The 23893-nt window shown below is 44.3% G+C and overlaps 1 protein-coding gene across 2 annotated transcripts in view; it reads right to left on the reverse strand.

The window, feature by feature from the left end:
- The window catches only part of MACF1 (microtubule actin crosslinking factor 1), a 406007-nt gene that overhangs the window by 63883 nt on the left and 318231 nt on the right, over positions 1-23893 (reverse strand). The window contains exon 1 of one of the 2 annotated variants that reach the window (XM_045298963.1): positions 4323-9017. The exons of the other annotated variant lie outside the window; for it this stretch is intronic. Within the exon in view, the coding sequence (XP_045154898.1) occupies positions 4323-8369 (4047 nt within the window). The 5' untranslated portion in view covers positions 8370-9017. Of the gene's footprint in view, positions 1-4322; positions 9018-23893 lie in introns of those variants that run through there. 2 annotated transcript variants of the gene reach the window in all.

Below are 23893 nucleotides of genomic sequence, written 5' to 3' on the forward strand. Positions count from 1 at the left end.
GTTAGTAAGTGCTGGCAGACATTTCCCAGAGTAGGGCACTAGTAGACTATGGCAAGAGTGCAAGGTACAACAGGGCCACGAAACAGAAAATTTCCAAGAGAACTTTTAATTATTTTTGGTGATTCTACCACTCTACTTTTCATCCTGATTTTTTGGGAGAGTAGAGTGGGGTGAGGGAGAGTGTGTTCTTGGATTTTTCCTCCTTTTCTAGACCTCCAAATGTCATTTGCAGAATATCAGACCTGGGCCCCTTTCTCATTCTATATTACCTTCCTAGATAATTCCATCTAGTCCCACGGTTTTAAATATCAACCGTGATAGATGCTGTGCCTCAAATTTATACCTCTCTGCTGAGCTTCCAAAGGAGCCATGGTGGCACAGTGGTTCGAGGACTCAGTTGCTAACTGGAAGTTTGGCAGTTAGACCCAGCAGCTGCACTGACAGAAAGATGGGACAGTTTGCTTCCATGAAGACTCACAGCCTTGGAAACGCTGTGAGGCTGTTCTACTCTGCTCTGGGTAGCTCTGAGGTGAACTGATTCAATGACTAGGGTTTCTGGATGGAACTTCAAATCTACATATCCACCTGCTTCCTTAATACTCTATACAAATGAATCACAGCCATCTTGAACCCAAGCTCCAAAATTAAATAGGGCCTTCCTTTTTCTTCCCCTCAAATTTGTTCCTTTTCTCAGTTAACAATTGACTACTATTTCCCATCCACTAAATTGTACAACCAGAAATTAGAAGCCAACCTTGATATATTATTGTATCCTCTCTTTTACTCTCAACACATAAATTAATAATCATGTCTTATTAATCCTATCTATAAAATATACCCCAAATATACTCAACCATCTTTAAATCCACTGACATCTCCATAGTCCAAGCCACCTGGACAAGTGCAGTAACCTAGCAGGGCTCTCTACTCTGGCTTTGATTCTCTACTATCCCAACAGTGGCCTGTGTTTGTTTTCCATTCAGTGGCAACTACTTTAGTAAAACAAGGTAATAAAATACAAAAGAAACGAGTCTTATGAACTCCAAATAATGTTGGGAATGTATACTGTCAGTGTAGACCAATTGTTTCTACCTCTAAGAGGAGAGTAATCTTTTTAAAATGTCAACCAAACCAATCTACTCCTTTACTTAAAAGCTTTCAATAGCTCCTACTGAAATCAAAGCTTCTTACTCAGTCCCTGCACCTCTGGCAGCTCCACCTCTCCAGCTTTAACTTCAAGGTACTTTCCCTACTTGCTCCCTGTGTTCCCGCCACTCAGCTTTCTTTTACTTCTAACACACCAATTTCTTCTCAGCGTCCAGTTTCTGTCTGGGATTCTCTTCCCTTTGAATCTTTGCCTAACTTATTTAGATTTATCCTTAAGGTCTTAGTTTTAAATTTCTTTTTCCTGCCACCACAATTTAAATTAAGTCAGCTTACTTTACCATAGCCTTTACTGTTCATTCAGAACATGTCATTATTTCTTACTGTCTATATTTGTATGATCAAACCCCCCTGCCTCTACCCCAACACACACAAGAGCGCACTTAATTTGTGCCTCCTCCGGTACAGGGTAAGTCCTATAAGGGCAAGACCTCTCATTTCTGTTCATTACAGGTACCCTCAGTACCTGGCACAGAGTAGGTACTCAGTATTGTAGCATTTCTTCAGGGTGAATCCATGACAGAGATACTGTTAGAGAAGTAAACAAACCCATGAAGGTTTCGCTGCTGAACTGAGCATAGAAATAATGAACCGGCATTAGGGACTCTGCACATTCTGGAAAATTATAATTTTAGAGATCCTCTATTTCATACATTTTTCCTTCTCATTTTTGAGCCAGTAACTGAAATAAGACTTAGAAAATTTTAAAATGAGCGGGGGGATTTAAATAACCACAGATTGTTCTCAATGGGCCTAGGATTCTGTGATTGAAACAGAAAAGTTTAACCAAAAAAAAGAAAGGATCAAAGTTCTGCCTTCTGCTTCTCCTCTCATATTCTTTTGTTATTACCTGTTGAGAGTTTGCAACCATTTTAACCACTTATGGACATGTACACATCCAGACAAAATCACACACTGAGGATATAAGTAAAGAGTTCATTCTAAATCCCAGTCCTGGATTGCTGAGTTCTAAGTGTGTTTATGTATAAAAGTAACATGTTCAATTGTGCTTCTGGGCACCCTCTTAAAATGGTAGAACTGAAATTCATACACTTCTCATCTTGAAACATTATTTTCTCAGCAATTGTACTAACTCAGTAAAATCCGCATACTCATGTTATGATGTAATGATTTTTTAAAATAAAAATATTGAAGAAATTTCTGTAATGATATTTTTTTCAGTAACTATTTTCAAAATGGCCTCTTTATAGTCTTACAGGGGTATGGCTCAGATCTTACTTTCCTATGTACACAGAGGTAGGCAACTGTTTGCTCCCAGATATTTTGAAAAGCAACTTTACCTCAAAGATAATAGACCACCTTCTATTTCCGTCACTTATGTGTCTCTTGTCGTTTGTCCACTTGGGCTTCTGACTCAAGGCAATCTCATGCACAATGAAATCAAGGCACTGTGATCCTAATGGTTTCTATTGAGTGACTTCGATCACTAGTGAAGAGCCCTGGTGGCATAGTGGTTATGCACTCAGCTGTTAACCCAAAGGATGGCAATTTGAACCCACCAGCCACTCCCTGTATAAAGATGTGTTCATCTGCTGCACAAAGATTTACAGCCTTGGGAACCTATCGGGCAATTCTTCTGGCCTGTAAGGTAGTTATGAGTTGGAATCTACGCAGCAATAGGTTTGGTTTATTGCCATCCGGCTTTTTCCATAGAGTGTCTTGGTCTGTAAACGTCACTGGAACATGTCCAGCACCATGACAACATGAAAACCTCCAGTGACAGACAGGTGGCAGCTGTGCAGATGTACAGGCTGGGAACTGAACCCCAGGCTTCTGCATGGACAATGAGCCACCAGTGCTCTCTTACACTTGGCAATATTTCATAAAATGACATGGTGATTATCTGTACCCAATCTGGGGTACAGAGGTCTCAGAAATGGAAATTATTGGTTTCTCTGCATTCCCTCCTTTTTGTGAATCTGATTGGCTCCTTATAAATTTAATACCTGTATATCATTGATTATTGTATTATGCAGGTTTTATTTTACAGATATTCTGTCCAACCAAGAATGCAAATGCAAGAAATTTAGTCTTGTCATTTGAACTATTGCTGCAGCTTCAGACATACTATTGAGATCTTGGTCATCAATTGCAAATTCTATACAACTCCAGAAAACAGAATCAAATCCATCAATTGCAGTTAAAAATTAATGCACTCTAATCTTATGTCGCATTACAAAATATACAACACCCAAGGTGAAACCACAGTACCTCAGTTAAACCTGAGGAGCTGTGGAAAAGTTGACACTCGTGATACTGAATCAACTCAAAATGACATTTAGTTGCTAAGAGGCTTATGTCTTATTGGAGCTCTTCAAAGGCTCTGCAACTGGGGTGGTGGAGAACATCTTTCTTGAAGCATCCCTGAGTTCAGATTGCTAGTCGGTCAGTCAATGGCCAATGCCTACTCTGAGGACCAGAGAAAGATGTAAAATCAAAACTATGTCCTATCTCAGTTGCCCACAACTGAGTTAGCTATAACTCCCATCATATCTTAACTACTGACCAAATGATCCTAGGGCAGGTAACTGTAGAAAACTGAAAATCCCAAATTCCTAAGGGTGATAGGCTGCTTCTGAACACTTTCTGCTCTCTAACATTAGGGGTCTTGGAATCTTGGCGATAAAAAGAGGCCTGAGAGGACATCAGTCCAATTCTCTAAGTATACTATCTCAATTTATCCTCATAGGATTTTGCCTTAACAAAGGAGGAAATAGAGCCTCCGAATACATAAATAATTTCTTAGAGTGGTTAATTATCCTAGGGCTCATGCCAAAGTCCACAATCTGACTTATACTGAACTATAAAATGCATGGGCATAATTTAAGGAAGTACAGACTTCTGTGTATCTCCAAGCTAAAAATCACCTTGTTAATAATCTTTAAAATGTAAATCAACAACTGTTTACATTCTAGTTCTTAGGTGTGGCTTTCCTGAATAAAACAGAGTACAAGTTATAAAGTTTTTCACTGGCCAAAGACATATTTTCATTTCACCGAGACAATTATCAGCTCAGGAGACCCAACAAGAACAGAGGATAGGACCCTCTGTGCCGTTTCTAATCATGACCAAGTCAGAGAACTTGCACGTCTCACGTGAATCTCTGTCCCATTCCCCACAAAGAGAGCAACAATTACCTCATTTGAACTTAATCCATCAGCTGCTATCAGAGACACTTGCCCATGTAGCCTTGTGTCAAGTAGCTCTTTTATTCCAAATGCTGGGGAATCCAGGTCCTCCTTGATCCACATTCCCGTGGGAGAAGCTGCCACCTGAACAGAAATTCCTTCTTCTGAGATAGACACTGAATCAGTATGGGCACCCTCATCCTCAGAGAAAACTTCCTTCACAGCAGGCTCCTCTGGAGTGGGCAGTGCACCATCAAGCAAAGCAAGTCCCCCTTGTGCGTTATCCTCCTCTGGGGTGACAGGTCTCTCTTGGGTATCACCTTCCTGTGTGGCAGGCACTGCAGCAGTTGGGGTAGTAGGTCCCTCTGTGGCAAGCATTCCAACATCTGGGATGACAGTCCCCTCTGAAGTGTTACCCTCCTCTGGGGCAGACACTGCAATAGCTGGAGTGACAGGCCCCCCTGGGATGTCATCCTCCTCTGGGGCGGCAGGCCCTACTGGGGTATCATCCTCTTCTGGGGCAAGCAATCCAATAGCTGAGGTGTCACCCTCCTCTGGGGAAGGCACTGTAGTAGCTGGAGTAACAGGCCCCTCGGGGGTGTGACCTTCCTCTGGGGCAGACACTTCAGCAATGGGAATGGCAGGGCCTTCTGGGGTGTCAACATCCTCTGGGACAGGCACTGCTGCAGCTGGGGTGACAGGCCCCTCTGGCATGTCAGCATCCTCTGGGATAGGCACTGTAGCAGCTGGAGTAACAGGCCCCTCAGAGGTGTCACCTTCCTCTGGAGCAGGCACTGCAGCAGTGGGAATGGCAGGGCCCTCTGGGGTGTCACCCTCCTCTGGGGAAGGCACTGCAGTAGCTGGAGTAACAGGCCTCTCGGGGGTGTCACCTTCCTCTGGGGCAGACACTTCAGCAATGGGAATGGCAGGGTCTTCTGGGTTGTCAACATCCTCTGGAGCAAGCACTGCAGCAACAGGAATAGCAGGCCCCTCTGGCATGTCAGCATCCTCTGGGGAAGGCACTGCAGCAGCTGGAGTAACAGGGCCCTCGGGGGTGTCACCTTCCTCTGGAGCAGGCACTGCAGCAGTGGGAATGGCAGGGCCCTCTGGGGTATCAACATCCTCTAGAACAGGCACTGCAGCAGCTGGGGTGACAGGCCCCTCTGGCATGCCAGTATCCTCTGGGGCAGGCACTGGAGCAGTGGGAATGACAGGCCCCTCTGGGGTGTCACCTTCCTCTGGAGCAAGCACTGCAGCAGTACCCTTTGGAAAGGGCTCTGCAACAACTGAGACATCTTCCTCTGTGATGGCCACTGCAGCATCTGGGAGACTATCCTCTGATGAGGACACTGAAGCAACTGTAGCAGTCCCTTTTACAGTAGGCACAGCAGCTGGACCCTCCTCCTCTATGGTGGCGACTGTAGCCACTCCTTTTGAGGCAGGTTCCACAGTAGCTAGGTAATCCTCCTCTGCTCTGACCACTGAAGCAGATGGGACATGTGTCTCTATGGTAGCCATTGCCGCTACCATAGAGGGAACATTCTCCTCAGAAGCACCCCACTCTGAGGCAGACACTGCAATACCTGGGACAGTGTCCCTTGCAATGGACACTACAGCAGTTAGGGCAGGCCTCCATGGGCTAGCTTTCCATTCTTCCAAAACTGGTGCTGTGTTATTAAGCTTGGTGGCTTGTTCCTCCTGAAAAGTATTGAGCAATGATTCTCCCATTTCCATCTCATCTCCCTCTGGTTGCTTAGGTTTGTTAACATTCAGAGTGTCCAGTCCATCTCTGCTGTGTCTCCATCTTCCAACCAGTGGATGCAAACTCAGAATCTCTGGCTCTGAGGATTTCCTCTGGAGACTCTGGGAGACCTGCTCTGGGAAGTCTCCGTGAACAAGTGCTGAGGCACCATCTTTCAACAGTCTGGCTTTGAAGTCCTGCTCTTTCGCCTCACCATCCTCATCATAAACTTTCCTCAAGAACAATTTGCAAGGGTCCGTATTTCCTGAGGAAGTTATGCTATTGTTTTCTCGATTATTAGCTCCATGCTCACCTTCCAAATGACTCTCATCTGCTAGTGAACAGCAATCATTCAGTAACACCTCTACTTCAGGTTCTGAGGTAACACCTATTAGTTCATAGTTAACAGCAGAATTGAGGGAGACCCTCCCAATATGCTCATCATTCACCTCAATTTGACTGCAGTCTACCTGGAGCAAATTGCCATTTTCTTTGGCAAGCTCAGAAGTAACAGAGCTTGATACATTTTCTTCAAGAGAAGCCCTGTAACCAGAGTTTGGTAATCTTCCTAGGTCCAACTCTTCTAGTGACTCCAGAGCAGCTGGATGTCTGAACTGAAATTCTCCCGCAATCTTGGGGCTAAAAGGCACTTTTTGACACTCCTTGCTAACAATGGAAGTCATAGTATCAGGGTGGGTAGTAAGTTCTATAGCATTAGGCACCTGAGAAGAATCCAGCGCATTAAAAGATGCACAATCCAATCTGGTATCATGGTCTTTTACCATTACACTTAAATCTACATGCTGTTCTTTTTGTAAGGCAGCCCCTGGAAAATGACTAATTACAAGTGAGTTCTCGGCATCCTGGAACGGGGCCAGCCCTTCAGAAGAGGCTTGTTTCTCCAGCTCAACTAGAGGCATGATTCCTTCTTCCCATAAACACTCCTTTTCAAGTTCAAGAAACATCTGCACAGAATCTGTATCAGAGAGGTGCTCTGCATCAACAAGACCAATGCTCCATTCTAGACCTTGGGCAGTTCTGTTTTCAGTCTCATGTATAGTACCCTCACCTGAGAGAACACAACTGCTTTCAAAGGGCATATTCTCTTTCACTGGCTGTGGTTCATAAGAGCAATGAGTCTGACCAGCGTGGTCAAAAGTCCCCCTGACAGCAGCTGAGCAGTCAGCTCTATCTACCACAGTTACAGAGTTTGTTTGTTCCTTTTCTTCAGAAATATCTGACAGACTGTTCTTTTTCTCATCTGCCATTAGAAACAGCTTTCCTCTCTCTGACAGTTTCTCTTCCTCCCACTCTTCCTCAGCCTCCATCATGATCCACCGCTCATCCTCCTCAAACTTCAGCTCAGACTCTGTTTTCTCTCTCAGGCTAGGGGTTATGACAATATGCAATTTCGGGTCCAATAGCTCTTCACTCAGGCAAGGGGAGAGAGGTGGCATTTCCACGGTGCAGGCTGTGTCCCCAAGGGGGTGCTGCTTCTCACTGAAGCCTCCTTTAGCCAAATTTTTCAAGGCCCTGGGCCAAGTTGCACTTGAGAATCTGTGTTCCTGCATTACATCTGTGTTGCCACTTGCTGCTGCGGCCTCTGATTCCAGAGGCTGGAATTCATGGGGAGAGCTCTCACTGTGCTGCTGCAATCTAAAGTCCGGGAAGTCTCCACTGAAGTTTTTCACATCCTGCCCTTCTGGAATACCTATGGATTTAGTCACATGCTCCAGAGTGACTGACTCTGACTGAGGTTCTCTATGGTCCAAGTGACCAGAACTTTCTGTTAATACAGAACTGGATTCCCTCTTCTCTTGTAAGGAAAGATTTGAAGCACCAGCTTCAGAAACCTCGCTGAGAGAGGCCTCAATCCTTTCTGCAAATTCTGGGAAGTTAGGTGGCATGAAGGACTTCCAAGACCTCCTGTTAACATTATCTTTGCGTTCTGCATTTGGCCGCCTTCTGGATGGCACAGGCGCTGACTTCTGCACATCACTGCTTAGCTTCAATGCATCAAATATTATTCTCTCATCCAGCTTTTTACTTTCTGGTGCTCGAGATTCAAACACATTAGATACTGCTCCTAAGGTACCATTGCTGGATATAGTACTTCCTTCCATCTTTTCCATGGTACTTTTTGAAGTCTGATTAAGCTTTGACCCTTGGTCAATTTGTTCATTTATCCTCATTGTATCATATATAGACCGCTGAGGGACGTAACAATCCTCTATATAGCCATCTTCTTCCTCTCCTTTCCCCAGGCAGGTGGGGTTCTGCCTTAAACAGTCTGGCCTGCTAAGTGGCTTACCCATACTCTTTCAATCAAGATGAACTATCAACCTTTTAAAAGTTTTTTCAAAGGTTCCCCCAAAATGCATTCTGCGTAGGTGAAAAATTATTTTACATGTTTATATTCCAAACCACCAATTGCATCTGCACTCCAGAAAAGCCTGGAAGTTCCACTTGTAAACTATTCTGGGAGAAGCTCTAAGCTGACCAGCTTTCCCCACGTAGGCCAGCAGCCTCATAGTTGCAGTCAGATAAGTATGATTTAATCAACAAACATGAAATCGATCCTCATATGGCTTAAAAAATAGCTTTCCCCCCCTAATTCAGTCAGCAAGAATGATCTGCTATTGACAAGTCTTATTCAGTATATAGTTCCACTCACTTCTCATTGAAGCAGAGTTCGAAGCAGAGAATTTATACCGATTGTGCGCTTTAGTAACAATGGCACATTCTCTAGTCTTCACGTATGGCATGAGTTCCTAAGAATTCCTTTCATTTTATCCTCAGCTCCAGCCCTGTGGAGTCCAGCTGGTCTGAATTAGCCATTCGTCCTCCCTAGCTCGGGTGTTTGCATTTGAACTGGGCTGGTCGGCGGATGTTCCTGCAACTTTAAACACAGGAAGTCCTTCATTCGGGGCCAGCTTGGGGCTTCCTGTCTCCAAAACATCATGGCATTGTTGTGGCTCCCAGGCCTGCCCCGCGCTGGGGCCGCAAAAGAAAGCGCGTGAAGCCCGCGCCGGGCCTTCCAGAAGGCGGGCGGGCTGAAGCAGCAGTCGAGGGGCTCGCGCAGCGCCGCCCGTTCCCCTGCGCCACGCCGCGCGCCCAGAGGGTCGGGGTCGCCTCACCGCAGGCAGGCAGGTGGCTCCCGGCCGCGCCGACCTCAGGTCCCGTGCTCAGGAAGTTAGTTTGTCCCTCCGGCGGCTGAGTCCCGCGTGCTGTGGGCGCCGTCTCCCCCGGCCCGCAGCCACCGCGCCGTGGGCTGCATGTCAAGCAGCCGCCTCTATTCTCCACCGCCGCCGCCGGTCCCGCGCCCCCGCCGTCCTCCCGCCCGCAGCTGTCACGGTCCCGGCATGCAAACTTCGGGCTGGGAACAAAAGGCTCAGCTCTGTCGGGCGGGGGGGCGAACCCTCCTCCTTGGCGCTCACCGGGGCGCCGGCCCGCTCGCTCCTCACAGCTCGCTGGAAGTGCTAGGCTGGCGGGCGGCTCGGGTCCCCCCCTGCGCCGCGCCGCGCCGCCCCGCCCGGGCAGCCCCCCTGGAAACCAGGGAGCGCGACGCGGAGAGCCAAGGGGAGGAGGACGGAGGCGGAGCCTGGGTGGGGGCTGAGAAAAGGAGCGACCGGAGGGATGAGGGCGGGGGCCGGCGGAGAGGATTGGAAGCCGAGGCACCGGAGGAGGGGCTTTTTGCGGGATTTGGAACGAGGAACCCACGACGCCATCGGCTCGGCTTCCGAAACCCACGCCCACCGGACCCTGGGGCCCCAGGGAAAAGCACCGCCCCCAGAGAAGGGGCAAGGGGGAGAGGCGGGGAGCTGCACGAGAGCGAGTCTCGAGTCTCAGGCAGCCGCACAAATCCCCTGACAAAGGAAAGCCCCGCCCTCTGCCGCTGGCCCGGCCCCCCCGCCTCCCCCGCCGCGTCCAACCCGCTGGGCTCCGAGCCCAGCCCAAGGGCGAGCGAACCCTGAGGGGGCGCCCCCGCCAGCCGGCTCTGGCGGTGGATGTAGGGGGTGGATAGGGGCACCTGCAAGGGCTCCAACTCTCCTGCCTAGTCCCTTCAATGTCACCCCCTGCCCCGTAGAGGAATGCTCGGGTCTTAAAACCAGCGCTTTCCGGGTGTCCGAGGGAATGCATGCTGGCTCCGAAACCAAGTTTTTGGATACACTCTAGGCACATCCTATCTTCTCCCTCTCTCTCGGGTACATCAAGCCTCGGTACGTTCTCCCACCAGGAGACACACATCCACACACCCACACACCACCACCACCACCCCTCTACGACTGAGGACCAGGCAGGGGTAGGGAGGTAAAAAGACCAGCGGCGGCAGCAGCAGCAGCGCCCCACGCCCAAGCACCTGGGCTCCTTAATTGCTGTGCCCATTCAAGGAAACCTGAGCCTTGGGGCCAGATGAAAAGCAGTGTGCTTCTACGCCACAAACCTGTGGCTCAAAAGTCTAAAAACGGAAAATGGCAGAGAAAAGTGGCTCACAACCCCGCCCACAGCTTTTTGGCTTTTAGCTATCTAGGCACCGGATGATGGTAAACAAAGAGTACAAAGTGCAACCCAGGAACCAGGCCACCAGAATGAAAACCATTCCCTGACTGTTATGAAGAAAAAATAATAAAAGCCGTTAAAACTCCTGAATCTCTGCTGGAACGTGTCGTCAAATAGATGAGGAAACGAGGGGAAATTTATTTCTCTCATTCACATACACCGTCACTGAAGCCATTGTTAGTTGGTGTAAAGGGACCCTCAGTAAAACCCTGAGCTGAGTCACAGGCTTTCTTCGGGACCCAGAGAGATCTCTGTCAAGAAGGAGGTGTGGGATGAGATCTGTGACCAGCTATCAACTTTCATAGGGCAAAATGTTTTAGGTTTTCTCACTTCAAAAGAGGCTGCTCATCAACTGCTTACTTAAATCCAAGTCTCTTTCCAGATCACCAGGCCTGGGTTGTGCCTTAACCGCCTTTCTAGTTGAAATACTCTCTTAGTTCAAGAACTTTTTAAGGAGTTGCCTCAGCATCAGAGGCCTGGTGGAGCTGTGGTAAAAGGGTGGCGAGACTGCTAACCAAAAGGTCTGTAGTTTGAACCCAGTGCAGGAGAAACATGTGGCAATCTGCTTCCATGAAGACTTCGGCCTCAGAAACCCTATGGGGCAGTTCGACTTTGTACTATAGGGTTGCTGCTGTGTGTGGAAACACCTCACTGGCAATGGGATTTTTGGTTTGCCCCCCAAATCTTTGGTCTTCCAGATACTATACTGAAAGGCACTGACTGAGAAGGACAGAGGGAGAAGGAAGAGGACCTAAATATCTGTCCTGTAAGGTACAGTGGGAAGAACCAAGGATGCTTGGCCCAGAGAAGGGTACAGGCCATGTAATCAACATGAAGTATCCGAAGGGCTGGGACGTGGGAGGGAGGGAGGAAGCTTGTTCTGAGTGTCTTCTGCAGTTGGCACATGAAGATCCAGGGCAGATTTCAACTCAACAAAGAGCTTTCTCAGAGCTACTCAAAGAATAGGGTGTCCCCTAAAGTGACTTCTTTTCTAACTCTGCAGTTGTTTGAGCAGAAATTCAAGCAATCACTTGGCAGGGATTTAGGAAAACAGATTTATGAATACCTCTATCAGTTTGCTCAGGTTGAGTTTTAAGATTCCTTCTAACTGACATGCTGTGATGCTCAGACTTGACCAGCTTACAGACCTGAAACAATATTTCAAGGAATCTGGATGCTATATTTCCTTTAACTATCCAGCACAATTTGAAAAACCCAGGGAGGGTGAGACCAATTTCACTGGCAAATTTCCCCAGCCAAATACACTCACTTAAGTGTTGAGATAGACTGACTCGCATACCGGGGCTGAAAGAATTTGAGGAATTCGGGCTCTGAACTAAGAGTGGGTGGTTATTGTATTATGAAGAATGTTCTTGATGTGGAATCATAAACTTCATGGCCAGAATTCTTTTCTTGTTTCCTCATCAAGTCAAGTGCCAATCAGCTCAAGTCTTGTCTTAAGTAATCTCTCCTCAACCTACCAACCTTACTCCTACCAATACTTCCAACTATAATAAAAACAGATGGAACATTTGGCAACTTGTTAAGTTCAGATGCAAATTATATTATACCAGCTATAGTCACACACTGTCTGAAAAAGGTGTTAAGATCCCCACCCCCAAAAAAATGTCAAGCACAGTCCATCGATTACATAAAGCTGACCAATTTTACTCCTACTACACCCCATGCCTTGAAAGAAAAGAATCAAGCCAAGGAGTGCTTGCTCTGTGCTCCACTGCTTTTTCATAATCAGTGATTATGGTGTGGGTGTTTGGAAAGAAATCAAGAGGGTAAGCACAAGATCTCTTTCCTTCACCTTTTTAAAAATCTGTTCACGAGTCTCTCCTCAGTTCCGGTATGTGGAACTCTGCCAATTGCCATCTCAGAGACTGAAATAAATACTTGATACAGCTTTTAGCCTCTTGTTAGTCTGATAGCTCCAACGACAATAACAACAACAACAAAAATCACATCTGTTCCTTTCACATGCTGGGTGGAAACTTTTTGAAAGAGAAATATTCAATATTCGGGGAGCCCTGAGGACCTCTTTAAATGCTTCCCGACAAATTTATGTGAAGACAAATTTCAGATTAGATAGTTGATTACAGAGTTCAAAGAATTCTCTACTCATTTCAAAATTCCTAAGAACAGAATTGGGTGTCAGATCTCCCTTCAGTGACCTTTGAAGGGAGAATCATCCTGGTCCTCCTGTTGCCTGTCTAATTAGAGACAGCTGGGTGGAGCCTCCTCAGACCACAGCCCAGCTCCCTTCCAAGGCTGTGCAGCTTGACTGGCCCTTTGCCCTCACTGCTCCGGACTTAAACCATCAGCCCTCTGGGACTACTGGCTGACCCCAGAGGCATTCATACGACCCCAAGGCAGAGTTTCTTTGGTATCCTTGATGGTTTTTCTTTTGGAGGATTAATTCTGAATTGAGGATAGAGGACTGGTTGGATCTTGCACATTTTCAATCTACAAAATGCCTTTCATTTTAGGACCTCTCAGCTTTACAAGCATTATTTAGTGGCAAGTGGAAACTCCACAGTATTAGTCTGTACCTGTTGGAAAACAGTCACTCCCACCCGTTAGTGCTTTTACAATTATGAAGATGGCTCATAAAACACTACCACATGATGTGAAGCCTGTTTTAAATGGCATTTTGAAGCTACTTGATTTGAGCTCACATGTAGCAGGGGACTTCAAAAAGTTTGTGGAAAATTGGAATGAAAAAAAATGGAATCTCCCCACTAACTTTGTGACCCATGAGAAAGTATCCCCAGTACTTTGCAGAATTTCTCATGATCCTGTGTGCCCTTTCCTGCAAATCACACTTAACTCATTCAGACTCACATGTACAAAGAACATTAAAGCAAGTTTCTAACTGAAGGGGACAAGGCAAGAGAATATGGAATCCTAAAGATCAAATTCTAGCTTGGTGTGGCTTAAGTGTAGTACACACAAAAGAGGAAAAATGATGAGAGCCAGGAGGGTAAGTAGATCAAGGTCAGTCCACCAAGGCTCTTGAATAAATATGTTGTATTCAGAAAATCATTAGGACATCAGGATTTGTTCTTAAAATTATCAAGGGTGATGAGAGTTACTGAATGGTTTGTGGAGGGTTTGCTAAGAATTTGTGAGTAAGTGCTCACTCAACTGCCATTAAAAAACCCAAATCCTTAATAAATGAAGCTCAGGATAATAAACGTACATGTTGGAAGTAACAAAGTTAACAAACACGCACACTCCCAAGATTTGAGCCTACATGTATGTGCTGATACTATATTTGGGGTAATATGAAGAGGTACCCCCCAAAATACAGATAGTACATTTGGAGTTTATTCTACCAGGTCAGACTGTTAATCAAGCTTTCTATTTAAAGGTTCTGTAAAGATTGCATAACAGTGTGCAACAAAAAAGGCCTGATTGTGGCAGATGGGGGACTGGGTTTGCCAACATGACAATGCACCTGCTTACACAGCCATCTCAGTGTGCAAGTTTCTGGCAGAAAACAGCATGCCTCTCTTGCCCCACACACTTTACTCACCTGACCTCACTCTGTGCAACTTCTTTTTGTTTCCTCGAATGCAGAGGAACATGGAAGGACAGCGATTTGATGATGTAGAAGAGGTGAAGAAAAAAAACGAGGGAGGTGCTGTCAGCCATCCAAGCAGATGATTTTGAAAAATGTTTCCAAGAATGGAATCACAGATTTGACAAATGTATTAAGTGTAATGGAGAGTACTTTGAAGGTGATAAGGTTTTGTAAAAAAAAAAAAATTAAATACATAGCTTTTGGGGAAAAATTCCATTTCTTTTTGGGTATATATGTATGTATATAATAGAAAACAAGGCTTTCTACTCTAGTAATGACTTGCAATCTCAGAAGCCCCCAGAGACAGTACTATCCTGTCCTATAGGGTCCGTAGGAGTCAGCATCATCTCAATGGCAAGGAGTTTGTTTAGTTTTGCTTTTTTGGTATATGAAAGGTGGTAAATGGTATAGTTGGTCTTAGGGGTTTTTGTCATTATATGACCACCAAAGTAAAACTGAGGCATGCATATCCCAGGGACAAGCAGATGGATTCTGGGTCCCCACTTAACTCTAGCCCCAATTCAAGAACAGTTAGTTCTGATAACATGACCCTGCTCAATATTCACCTTCATGAAGTGATTACTGAAGATATGGGTGCTACAGCAAAGTCTGGTGAAGATACCAGATGGTGCTCAGCTATTGGAATAGAGTCTGGGGTCCGAAAGGCTTGTATTCAAACAAGCAGCGATTTAAGTGAGGAGTAAACTAAGTCCACATGGTCTTAGGACACCAGTTTGTGTGATCCAAAGATAACAATAACAAAATTCAAATATGACAAAGGGAAAAGTATCGGAGCTTAATTTGCAAACACCCAATTGGTAAAAGGCTGTGGATGACAGTGGGTGGTGGCCAAAACCGATCTGCAGATTTTCTAGTCAGTTTAAGCCACTGGTAGATCCCCTCTAGCCACAGGCAAGGGTCTCAAATAGCTTTACTATTCAGATAGAGATTATTTTAATTTTGATTATACTGGCTCCAACTTGATACTTGGTCAGTTGACTTCCCTCTTGACCCAACCTGAAATAGTTCTAGGTGCAAGTATTTCTTGCTTGTTCCATGACAAAAATTTCCCCTGGCCTTTCAAATACTGATGGTGGTCTTTTCTTTCTTACTCATTTTCTGTATTTTTACCTTTATATTATTATTTTATCCTTATTACTTTTTTGTTGCTGTTTTTAATTGTGTTTGTTCGGGTTTCCAGTTTGTGAAGCACAGCAGTAGATGCATAGAGACAAGAATTATGCAAGGATTTATAGGGGAGGGAAAGGTGAGGAGATAAGGAGGGTAAGGGGGTCCAGGGAGCACTAGAACTGACTGTGATTACACAACTCACTTTAAAAGCAATTTAACCTTGGGGGGGGTAGTTCTAAAAATTATTTGGGTAATGATCGTACAATTCTTTATATGACTGAACTATTAAATCATATATGTGGATTATGTGCCAATAAAATGGTAAAGAAAAAAATGGTAAATGGGGGCGATTAAAGATTAAACAATCAGTTAGGAGGACTATGCAGTTAGGCAAGAGGTTTAAAAAAAGATCCTAAAGTCATGAAAATGAGGAAGAGGATGGGAAAGAAAATGCTCTTCTGACTTTGTAGTGGTGAAAAATGCTACAGTATTACTTTTGGGTTAGGTTACACAGGACACAATTGAAATATAAAACCACAGGGAGGAAGAAGAGAACATTCCATTTAGAGCATACTGCGTATGAATTAAGAGACTCTATCGGTAATGTCCACAGGGTCCCCTTAGACAAGGGATTCAAGTTTGATGCTGCATATATACAGACTTGGAAAACTTCCTGAAAGAACAGAGAGGAGGTGAAATTCTATCCCAGGGGTTGTGGAGACAAAGGAGAAGAGGGTAGGTGAAAAGGCTCCAGGATTACTTATATTTAGGAAGTGGAAAGACAAACAAAAAAGGAGGTAGAAAGGCAGTACAAGGAGTACAATATCAGGAAAATAAGTGGACAGGAGGGTTTAAAGATAGAAGATGAGCTGTTAAGCATTGCATGTGGCTGCAGAGGATAATGAAGTAGACAAGGCAACTAAATTTGGCAATTAAGGAGCCAGTGAATACTTCCACGAGAACAGTTTCATCAGAGAGATAATGGGGGTTGCAGATTACAGGGGGTTAAGGAGAAGCAGAAGGAGAAAGTAGTGGTTCTCCCTACTTTTTGAAATGCTATTCTTTTGATTTCTATGCTATCCTAATGCTCCAGTTCTGACCAGTCCTCCTTCGTCTCCTGGGACTCCTCTTCCGGTCCCTTTAAAATAAACATGTTCACATGGTTGCATCCTTAATTCCCTTCAATACCCAACAAATATTTATTGGGACCTACTATGTATCTTAGACTATACCAGGAATTGACTATAAGGAAGACACGTTTAGGAGCCTACATGCTGGTAAAGGAGACAGTCATCTGATTTAATTGCCTTTAAGTACACAAGGCTATGAGAGGATAGATAAGTCAATGGGTCCATTGGCCTCGAGGTTTGGGGAAAACTTTCCGACGAGGGATGATCTGGGTACTCCCTTGGATAGACAGAGAGTAGCTGTTCCAGCTCTAGGGTAGCATGGCTTTCACAAAGCTGCTGGCTATTTCCATGAAACCAACCCCCTGGGCTAACTTTCCAAGGAACCTTATGGCAGCTGTCCCTCCCTTCTCCATTATAAGGAAAGGCGGTATGGTAAATAATAGAGAGAAGAGATTTCTAAAAATGGTATTTTGTTTCTAAAGCAAACTGTATCATTGATTATAAACAAGCAAGCAAGTAAATACTTAAGAGTGTTCGACCAAAATTCAAGCTCTTCTTTGGAGGTAAATTACAAGTTGAAAAGATATATTAAATGGTTTGCTTGAATGGACACAATGAATTCAAGCTGTAAAAACGGAATTTCTTTGAATTTTTATTATCACCTTCCTCCCCTCCACACACACATATACACAAAGCTAGATACAAGAAACTGATATGTACTGCAACAGCAAAGAAACTTTTTATAAAACTTAATGATCTGGTAGAAGTGTATGGCAGAGAAATAAATTGCCTATGAACGTAAACTGACTTTCCCCCTCACATGTAAATGTTTTAATTCAAGAATAATTAATTAAAACAGATCTCTGATGGGTAACTCTTGAGTACCTGGGAAGTCACTAAGCTGATGATAACTTCTGGTTAATTATATGAAAAAAAAAACCACACTGATTTGCATAGCACATAAACCAAGGCCAAATGGTCTCAAAAGACATACTGGCTTTGGGGTTCTGAGCGAAATGAAGAAACACATGATATACTTAAAGCTATGTTAAGAATCGTGACTTAAACTTGCACATGTACTCTTAGGTTAGAAATAAACCTGATATTTGTTCCTCACAAGAGCTGCTCAATTGTCCATTCACTTGTTTTACTACTGCCATCAAAATGATTTTACTTTGTCCTCTTAATTTCCATTTTTCCAAGAAGAAGAAAAGCGAATTTTATTTGATGTTGAGCCTTATATCAAATCTTGTGGAGAACCACCATCTCTAGGCACCAAGGAGATAACTTTTCTTTTTTAACAAAATTCACAGTCTATGACTAGATAAACATTTTAAAAATAAGACATTATTATTCAATGAACACCTAATAGATGCCTTGTGCTTTTATCTATCATCTCATATGAGGTGGGGGTTCTCAAATGTTCATGGAAAAATGGAGTTACAAAATAATGGAATTTTTCTAAGAACTTTCTGAAACCCCCTTGGATAATTCTCACCCAAAAAATCTAAAGATACAATGAAATAATGGTTTAAATGGTTAGATACCTTATAATTGATTAAACTACTCTGTAACTAAAGTAACCAAGTCAGAGAGGTTAAGCAATTTCCCTAGGGTCACTCAGTAAATGATAGAGATAGAATTCAAAGCTATATGTTTCTGACTCAAATTTGCACTTAATTTTTTTACTCATCAAGCTGAATGAAATATGAAGATTCTTCCTAAGAATCTTCCTAAATGGCAAGGACTCTAAGGTGATGGTCAACTTACAAAATAGTATTTCAAAATCTGGTTTTCTTCAAGTACATCTGAAGTAACAAGTGTATATATTCATTCTGCTCTGTTAAGCCCAATCACTGAAATGATTGCTAATGAGTGGAGAAAGACGGAAGCCCAGACACAAAATGTAGAGGTGGGAAACCAGGCTAAGATGAGAATTTCTTCAGGGCTCCTGTGACATATCAGAACTCAGGTGACGGAAACAGCATTTTAAATCCTAGAGTTCACACATCCTGTGAGAAATGAAGGACACTCACTGTAACAATCAATTACTCACTTACCTCCAACTCTGTGGGCACCAATATGCTTACTGCTATGTGGCCCCAAAATGAATTCTCTGAGAGGTGAGTTGGGATGAATGCACATCAGAAAATATCGAAATGAGAGACAACAAAACCCACATGGAAGACGGGTGCATAAGCCAAAGAGGTGAAGAAAGCTGACGGTGCCCGGCTATCAAATGATATAGCGTCTGGGGTCTTAAAGGCTTGAAGATAAACAGGCGGCCATCTAGCTAATAAACAACAAAGCCCACATGGAAGAAGCACACCAGCCTACCCTGACAGGATGGCTGAAGACAAAGCGGGTGCATAGGCAAATGCGGTGAAGAAAGCTGATGGTGCCCGGCTATCAAAATATATAGAATCTGGGGTCCTATAGGTTGGAAGATACACAAGGGGCCATCTAACTGAGAATCAACAAAGCCCACATGGAAGAAACACACCAGTCTGTGAGATCACAAGGCATCAAAGGGATCAGGTATCAGATATCAAAGACACCCCCCCCCCAAAAAAAAATTCATAGCATTGTGAATGAGGGGGAGTGCGGAGTGGGGACCCAGGGCCCATCTGTGGGAAATCAGATATCCCCTTGCAGAAGGGCTGCGGGGAGGAGACGAGCCAGTCAGAGTGCAGTATAGCAATGATGAAACATACAATTTTCCTCTAGTTCTTGAATGCTTCTCCCCGCCCTCCCACCGCACTATCATGATCCCAATTCTACTTTACATATCCGGCTAGACTGGAGGATGTACACTGGCACAGATAGAAACTGGAAATACAGGGAATCCAGGATGGGTGAACCACTTGGGACCAGTGGTGAGAGTGGCGATATGCGGACGGTGGAGGGAAGATGAAGGAGAAAGGGGGAACAGATTACAAGGTCTACATATAACCTCCTTCCTGGGGGACGGACAGCGGAGAAGTGAGTGAGGGAGACATCAGATGCTGTAAGATATGATAAAATAATAATAATTTATAAATTATCAAGGGTTCGGGAGGAGCGGGGAGGGAGGGGGAAAATGAGGAGCTTATACCAAGGGTTCAAGTAGAAAGCAGGTGTTTTAAGAATGATGATGGCAACGTATGTACGAATGTGCTGGACACAATTGATGTATGTATGAATTGTGATAAGAGTTGTACGAGCCCCTAATAAAATGATTTTTTTAAAAAGAAAATATCGAAATGAGCGCAAAAGAGGAAGCTTCAAAAAGTTTGTGGAAAACTTCCATTATCTTTTCATTCTGTTTTTCTAGGAGTTTTTTGGAGCCCCCTTATATGATAAGGGTAAAAATGAGTTGCAGACATATGATTCCAGAGACTAGGGGATGTAGTGACCTGGGGAAGAGGAGGAAGGCTTTGTGGAAAGGTGAGACTTGAGCAATGCAGAAATCAAACAGGTCGAATTGCATACATACGGAGCGTCTGGAGTAGAGTGAGTGGATGAAGAGGCTTACACTGGGACTAAAACTGGAAAGACAGTAGTGCTCGTCCATACATTACCTAGAATACTATTTTATAGGAAGGCAAAGGAAGGATTTTTAACATTAGGAGTGTGATATGAATGATGCAATGCTTTATTCTAGCTGCGGGTTAAAGGACTAGACATATAGAAATAGACCAGGCTTGAGGGAGGCCACCATTCAATTCATCAGATCAACTGGCTCCTACACTGATTGGTGAGGAAGGGTGGGCAATCACAGAAAGAAGGGTATATGGGGAAATCCGCTAAGCTGGAGAAAACTATAGCCTAATTTATGCCTGCCTTTTCCGTGGGAACCATGTGCGTACGCAATGGTTGTCCAATCACACTGCTCTCTGCACTTCTAACAGAGGCCTCTTTGTCTCAAACACCAAGGCTCAAAAGAGACAGAGCCTGATAAAATCACAGTGAGATCAGTACTCCCAGCTGGTGCAGGGGCTGATGCCATTCCATAACACGCCCTACAGGAAGCAGCTTGAGATACACAGCTGATTGATTTCCACAGCAGGAGCCTTGTGGTGGGGTGGGGTGGGGACTGGTCAAGCATGGAGGGAATTCTTTAGCCACTGACTCAAAACTAGTTTATCCAAGACCTTAGAAGCAACACCACTTCTTAGCTAATTTTTGAGAAAGGGGAGGAAACCATGGCACTTTCCAAGGCAGTGAAACAATTCTCAGAAAGATTTCTTTGGTGGTATGTGTGTATTGAGGGGCAGAGGGGAGATCTGTTCTTTCTGGGCATTGTTTAACAGCATCCTTGGTCTCTACCCACTAGATGCCAGCAGCAGCCTCCTCTGTCATGACAATTAAAAATGCCTGGGAACCAATTTTCAAAATTGCCCAGTTTGAAAAACCACTGGTATAGCATGAGCGTTGGTGCCAAACAGACCTTTCCATTCTCAGCTCAAATGTTTACTTGCTTATGTGGCTTGAGCAAGTTACTTAAGCCTCTTCAAGCCTCAGTTTTATCTGCAAACTGAGATTTTAAATGTCTAAATTACAGGGGGTTGTTAGGATTAGACACCATGCAGACTCAGGACCCTCTTCTGCATTTACTACTATACCACATGGCAACTCTGTTCATGTCCCACAATGCTTAGTTAACTAGTGAGAGATCTTCTAACCTCCAGCACCCACTGGCACAGGGCTTAGTAAGTGAGGATGGACTGAAAGGAATGTGGACTTCTTTCCTTAGCCCACAAAGGGACTCAAGGACCATTACCAGGTAGTACTTAATCTCATCCCTATGTAGCTAAACTTCTGAAAGCCACACTACAGATCCAAATTTCAACCACAGTACTGGAAGCAGGAAAACTCATGAAGGCCTGGGCAATAGTGTATCTCATTACACGTCCACAGTCAATACCAGAGACTCATATTTTAGAAGCATGCAAAGGTAATAAGGAAGGTGGGGAGGGAACACACTCTCCTCATAGCTAGGCTTTTCTAAATGGGACAGCTGAGACTTGGGAAGAATCCATTCAGCAGGGAGGCAGCCGTCTGGTACAATGATGCTTTGGTGCAGTCAACTGATGTATCTCCCTGTGGAACTTATTTTATTCCTGCTAAATCAAACAACTCTAACAATAAAGTGCCCTTCACAGCGAGTCATCACACTTCCTCGAGGCTCCCTGTTTATAACTCATGTGCCAGCCATCTAGCTTGAAAGTACCCGACAGTGAGTGGGCTAAGGCAGAGATCACTTCCAGACATGGTGAGAAACTCATCTTGTCTGAGCTATCTCAACCATATTCACGAACCAAATACACAGCAAAAAGTACAGATTCTCCAAATGCCAGAGTCAGGCTTTTCTGGAAACAGATTCTTCTTCCTTCTTGTACAAATACACATGATGATGAATCTTAGTTGCGAGGCTTCTTGCAGAATCTGCATGTGAAGAATTTCAGTAGATTCAAATCTTGCTGTTTAGTCCTCTTTTGGTTGAGAGTATGTCCATTTGTTCCTTTAAAGTCTCCTCTGGCTATCAAAATTTCCAGACAGAATTTCTTGGTGAAACCCATCCTTCACTTTGCCTGGCGTCTCCTTTAAAATGAGGTAATGGCTGCAAGTTTGGGATTTTGCTTGTGCTGCTGCTCTTTAAAATACTGGTACTTGGAAACAGGGTCGGGAGTTCAATATAGCACACTTAAAGGCCCCTAAGCCTCCATCACCTTCTCCCCACCCAGTTGTTATGATGAACGGGAGGAGATTATTACACAGCATTGGAATTCTTTGGTGGTGGGGACGATGGGCAGGGTGTCACATAAGTGTTATAAATATCAGCAGCTGAATTCAGAGCTCCTTGGCTGAGAACAACGGACAGCCTGTAGTCCCCTCATTAAAGACATAGAACAAGGAAGGTCCCTGATGTTTCCACAAAGGAAGTTCCTCTTTAGAAATGCATCATCAACCAAACACCTGCACCAACAACCACACACAAACCAAGCTCTACATACCAGGGAAAGCAACTAGGAGATTTTATATCAGACAGATTAGCACCCTCCAAAATAAAGAATCCAGGGCCTAGCCTAAATGAGGCTGAGGATGACGGGTTTGGTGCTACAATACACAGCTATAATCAGATTGCTAGGAGGCTGTCTGTTATATAAATATTTAACTTAATCAACCAACACCTATTCCAACTGGATCGGAAATATCCCACATGTAGGCAGGCAATTCTCCTAGATGGCAGTGATTCAAACACAGGGCAATTGTGCCTCTCAGGGGACAGACACGTGGTAATGTCAGGGGACTTTTTTTGTTGTCACAACTGAGGGTTTACTACTGGCATCTAGTAATTACGGATGCTGCTAAACATCCTGTAATGCACAAGACAAGCACTTGCCACCCCACCCAAGGATTATCTGGCCAAAATATCAATGGTGCCAAAATTGAGAAGTCACATTCTAGGATATTTTATTTCCTTTAATAGCTTGGTTTGATGGAAAAAAACAAAAAACCAACAAGCAAACAAACAAAGAAACATGATAGGCCAAAGACAGACCGGAAGGATGGGGATGGGCTATTTAATTTATCTTGGCTGCAGTAAAGCTGGAGCTGTATAAACCTTCAGGTGAAAGGCAGACCAAACTAAGTTTGATTTTGCTTCTCTCCAAGGACAGATAGATAATGTTGACTTCAGTTGCTTTATTCTCTAGCGAGCCTTTCTCAGGCAAGCACACAAACTGGCAAAAATGTATCTGGAAGCTGATACTGTTGTCTTTGTAATTATTTGAAAAGAAGGAGTAAATATCTCTCTGCAAGCTGGCAGTCTTTCAGTTCCATGCTGGGTCCTATCTCCTGAGAGTTTTCAAATTGCTTTTGGAGAAGGCTAAGCTTGCTTTTCAAATGAGGCAAAAGCAAAACAAAACAAAAAACAAATCAAAGAGTCTACAGGAATTTCTGTTCTGGTTTCTGGGACTGTCTAGTGTAGGCAGGCCCGGATTCTGGGCAAGTTTGCATCCCAGAAGCCTAGGCTCGGAAGCAGGAGGGGAGAGAATGGCTGGCCTGGGTGCTTCAGAGGCATCACTAGTGAAACTAACCTTTGTGAGGAATCCATAGACCTTAAATGTTTCCCTATTTCTCACTTGTTCTTTCTTGCCATGAAGAGGTAAGGGTGCCAAGTCTGACGCCTGGCCTGAATACAGGAATACTTGTTACTGTAGGGTTGGCTGTGCCTCATAACGACTCAACTGAACAGAATAGAACTTCCCCACAGTATTTCCATGAATATTATACATCTTTACGGAAACAGACTACCACGTCTTTCTCTTGAAGAATGGCTGGTGGGTTCAAACTACTGACCTTTTTTAGATAGCGGCCAGTCACTATGTCACCAGGGCTCCTTTAAACCACATAGTACAAAACCCCAAACCCACTGCCACCA

This window comes from Echinops telfairi, unplaced genomic scaffold (assembly GCF_000313985.2).
Source record: "Echinops telfairi isolate 266 unplaced genomic scaffold, ASM31398v2 ScPeMD7_7457;HRSCAF=8495, whole genome shotgun sequence".
NCBI classification, from domain to species: Eukaryota; Metazoa; Chordata; class Mammalia; order Afrosoricida; family Tenrecidae; genus Echinops; species Echinops telfairi.